Genomic DNA, 4,740 nt, shown 5'->3' with positions numbered 1-4,740 from the left:
TATGTAGGTATTCTATGTGTGCAAATAAAGCAAAGGAATAGCAAGCATGTGCAGCTGAAAAAGATGTCCTTAAAATGAACACATGCTATATACTGCATGGCATAGCACAAGTTCACTGTAAGATTTTGGGCTTTAATTGGTTAATATATATTGTCTATTTTCTTAAGTCTCATACAGTATATGTGCCTGCAATTTACACTTCCTGCTTTAGGTGTTCTGGGGAAAAAAAACAGAATCCTCTCCGAAAAATCTATTTATGTAAGGATGCTACTCCTTACTCTGTCCTTTCCAAATCAATTTCCTAATTATATTATAGCCATTCTCACAAATCTTATTATTTTATTAAGAAAACTGGAGTGTCCCCACAGAAATGAAATGCCAGTTGCAGGTCAATGCAGACATAAGAGAACCGGTGAGATAATAACATAACAGGAAATGACATTTCTGTGGGCAGTCTGTGTGTCAGTGGTGTTCAAAAAAAACACCCAAGTTGCCATATTGAAAGAAATAGACCAGTAAAACATTTATGGGTCTATTTCTAAAATGGTGAATCTGACATTCCGTGAAATATTCCTTGGAGGAGAATCAATTAATGTCATACATGGACCTGGAAGATTCTCCACTGGGGAAGGTTTCAGGGAATGTCAGATTCACTGTTTTAGTAATGAACCCCCTTAAAGTATGTAAATCCTTCTACACCCCTCTGGCTATCTGTTTTATGCAAAGTTCAGTCTGTTAGATCTACTCTAGGGGGGTTAGTAACAAATTAACCTAATGGTTCCTAATATTCCCCATGAACAGAATACCTCAACTTATCCCTTATAGTTTGCTTATTTCCTCTTGTATCCCTGTTTGAAAACTTACGTTCTGGTAGAATGTAAAGCACAACTTCATTTTAGGTTAACCCGCCTTGAAATGATATATTTTAGTCATCTTTAATAAAGTTGACTTTAAAGCTATAAAAGTTTTGTCTTGTTATTTAGATGCTTTTTCATGCAGAAAAGAATCTAGGCGGGTCAATATCTGTAGATAAAAAGGCATGAAGCCTATAGTAGCAGAAATGTAATAGAATATGCATATAACTCATTGCTATGCTTCTCCCTCACCAAGCAAGTGATTTCACAGTTGTTAATGCAGACAGCCTTTTGTGTCAGTGTGATTCTAAATGAGCTGATATATTAAACATCTGAACTGTGCTTCTATCTTCCCCCAAACAGAAGTAGTGGGCCCCAAGAGATGCTAAATCTTTTCTGCTCTGCATTCTAAAAGCGCTTACTCCCTGCTGGGTTCCACAGATTTACCATATACATAAGCCCCAGATGCAGGATACCAGCTGCTACTCGCATAAAGCCCAATCTGGGACACTGGCACTCTACTTTGGCCAGATATCAAAATCCGAGTTAAAAGCCACTCTTCTTTTAATAAAAACAATTTATTGACCACAAAAAAAAAACCTGGAGCCACAAACCTTTAAATCGTAGCTTTGCCAGACATATTGGGAGCTCAGGTTTGTATATTATTGTGCCGGCATCGCCTCCTGATCAGCCACGATTAATGTCTCGGGGAAACGCAGGTAAATGTTTAGGTGATTGCTAATGTTTTGCTGAGCTGTGGTGTTCCTATACTCAATTAACATTATCAGTATTACTATTATCAGCATCCTCGGGCAATGCAAGAATGGGTTACTATAACAATATTAAAAGTGGAACTGTTGGCAAAAGCAAACATTATATATGCCAGCCTGTAATGGAATGACAATGTGAATTAACTAAAGCCTAACTAGACTAATTCCCAACTTTAGATAACACTAACAATAGTTACAGAAACATTTTTTTTGTTTATACCAAATAATAAAAGTAGACTATTGTGAACGTATCTGTCAATAAAAGGATGCATGTGTGACTTTGCAAGCTCAAAACCGATGGGTTTTTTCAAACTACAATAATTTGTCCAGTTGTCACTTTTGTTGGACAGTTTGGCCTGGAGATGGGAAGCCATTCCAGTCTGAAAGGAGTGAAGACTTATAAAGAATTGAAATATTTTCCTTCCTCAAGGCTTTAAACAAACATTGTTTTTAATTTCTTTAGCCCCAGTGAAAGGGGATTTAGTAAAATTTGTAACGCAATCTATTAAAGCATCTCCAAGGTATTTAATTGCCTATTGTATTACTAAAAAAAATAAATAAATAAAATAATTTCTCCAGTCATGCAAGCTGGTTCCAAACACGGCTTTTCAGGCTTTAACCAATGACCCATTGATAACCGTTACTATACATGATTAAGTGATGGTTCTATGGGAACCGTGAACCTCTACCTTATGAATATCTAATAAAGAATTATACAAATTCTATCCCACATTGACATTCCCAAAAACACAAAGAAACATTTAACACACTACCAAGTTCTTACCTCAGAGACCCAAAACATCTAAACGCTTATGCGACTGTTCTCTGAGCATCCAAATGCTTATGTGATTGTTACATCAACTATAATTGAATTGGCTTGAATCCAACACACTACTACATCCTAGGCTCTCTATATCCCCTGAGGAAACCCATCTGGACGAAACGCGTCAGGATAAGACCCTGTCCTCTGTCTCATGACCTATATGCAAGTCTGTAAACCTACTTATCAATCAATATAGTGTGGATAGAGTCCCCTATCATGCCAATCTGTAACATCTTTCTACAATTGTTTTAAAGTTTTTTGTACTGAATATTAATAAAAATTACACTGTTTTTTATACATAACTACCTCAAGTCTATGGTGCCCTTTGAGAAGCCTATCTTTCCTCTTCTTCTAAAAACAAAATACATAATTTCTTCCTAATATAGAGGAGGAAGGGATTGTATAGCGCTTTCTTTGCTTGTTCAGAATATGTCGGTATCTAAGTGTGCATGATCTAGGCACAGGTTCATATTACATTTAGTCTGTGTTTGAGGTTGAAAGCTGTTTGTTTTTTAACACACACAAATTGATAGTGTGAGGGGTATATATTGTGATATAAGAAATAGTTACAAGCTTACAAAATAGCATTTTTGTTTTACAAGATGACTGCCTACGAAAAGTTTTTATTACATGTTGGCATTTTAGGGAGGGAATGTTAAAAGAGGAGGAGACCGAGTGTGTTCATGGTAAAGATGCTGATTCATTTTGTTTGGTTGAAAGCCATCTGCCTGTTGATGATGAAACACTATTCAAGTGTGAATGTCATATATGTCATTGCAGAAATGAAGTGCTATTTTAGATTAATAGCCACTTCATTTGTGTTTTAGAATGTTGTTTCTCTAAAGCTATAGCCAGTTTATTAATTGTATGGAAGTATAAAGGACGGATGTACCCTTACTGATATATATATATATATATATATATATATATATATATATATATATATAAATAATTATATAAAAATCTTTCCCACTAAACTGCCATTTCATATTTCTTCTCAGCTACTAGTTCCAGTGTGTTAATAGGATATCTCGCCACAAAAGTAATTAAGCATAAAAGAGTTTGACCATACTTGGGATTTTCTATCTGCTTGCCCATTTGTTTTGTGTATAACGAAGGTTTACGCCTAATGACAAATATGGTGCCAACATGCCCACACATATTTTAGATAGGGCAGAGCGCTGTGCCATTATTGTCCCAGTTATGTCTGTTCTATATTATGAAAGATTATGAAACATTTTGAATTTGGTATCTTAAAGAATAATAAAATTATTCTGTCTAGACATCTTTGTCCAAGAATGTCCTCACCCCAATGGCCATACCTATTACAAAGTCGTCCGGGTCTAGATTTCGGAACAGTGTGGAGGGGCTGAACCAGGAGGTTGAGATTATCATCAAAGAAACTGGAGAGAAGGAAGAACAGCTCATGGTAAGTGCAGATTTCTTTTCACTTTGGAGCCAGATCCCAGTAGTTGGTTCTTGATGGTAATTTGTTTTACCATTGGGAAGGCTCTTTTCATTTTTTTCCGCTGCACATGGAATCAAGAAGCATTTTTATTTTAAGATTTCACCCTCCATATTATGGGTTTATTAAGGAGGGTGGGTTGCTCCAATATTCATCTTGAAGCATATATCCTTGTGGTTTCCCAGCATGGAGAATGCTCAGGCCTTCCTGATGTCAATGGGAACATTACAATGAGTTTCCAGCACCTGCATCCTCAGGTAAGTTGTTGCTGTGTGTGGTTTTTTTAATTCTATTATTTGTATTTTTTTTTCTTGTTAAAACAAAGTATTGTTTTACATTAAATATTCATTATTTTTATTATTTTAAAGCATAATTATTGCAGAGCTTTATACATTTGTATTTGACATTTCATATAATACTTAATTTACCCATTATTTGTTTTGTGTAAGTCTTAAAGAGAATCTGCATTTCCAAAAACAAAATATTGTAGATCATTATTAAACGTCCTGTTAAAAGTAGGAGAGCAAACCCTTGGTATTCCTTCTTGGCAGTTGAAATTGAGGGTTGCTAGCCTATAGTTCCTTTTGGATATATATCATTATTGCAATACAGAGTAGGCCAGGTCTTGACCTGATGTCTGTTTTAGATTACCAACAGAAACCGAGACCATATACAACTTCCTTATAACATAAATTCATCTTTGTATATTAGATTCTGAATATTAGTGTTCACAAGTCCACAACAACCAAATGTTAAAGACGAGCCTGATAAACATAATGCTAATTTATACTTGATAGTTTGATTTTTACTTTAAAGTCTTCTCCTTTT

At 35.2% G+C, this 4,740-nt stretch overlaps 1 protein-coding gene across 1 annotated transcript in view; it reads left to right on the top strand.

Moving 5' to 3' along the window:
* FAM117B (family with sequence similarity 117 member B) overlaps positions 1-4,740 on the top strand; it is a gene marked incomplete in the record, with an annotated part of 24,242 nt that overhangs the window by 14,218 nt on the left and 5,284 nt on the right. Inside the window, 2 exon segments of the mRNA XM_072419135.1 lie at positions 3,730-3,876; positions 4,098-4,169. Of these exon segments, the coding sequence (XP_072275236.1) occupies positions 3,730-3,876; positions 4,098-4,169 (219 nt within the window).

This window comes from Pyxicephalus adspersus, chromosome 7, assembly GCF_032062135.1.
Source record: "Pyxicephalus adspersus chromosome 7, UCB_Pads_2.0, whole genome shotgun sequence".
Lineage (NCBI taxonomy): Eukaryota > Metazoa > Chordata > Amphibia > Anura > Pyxicephalidae > Pyxicephalus > Pyxicephalus adspersus.
The sequence above is the reverse complement of the archived record's forward strand: the minus strand, read 5'-3'. Positions and strand labels throughout refer to the sequence as shown.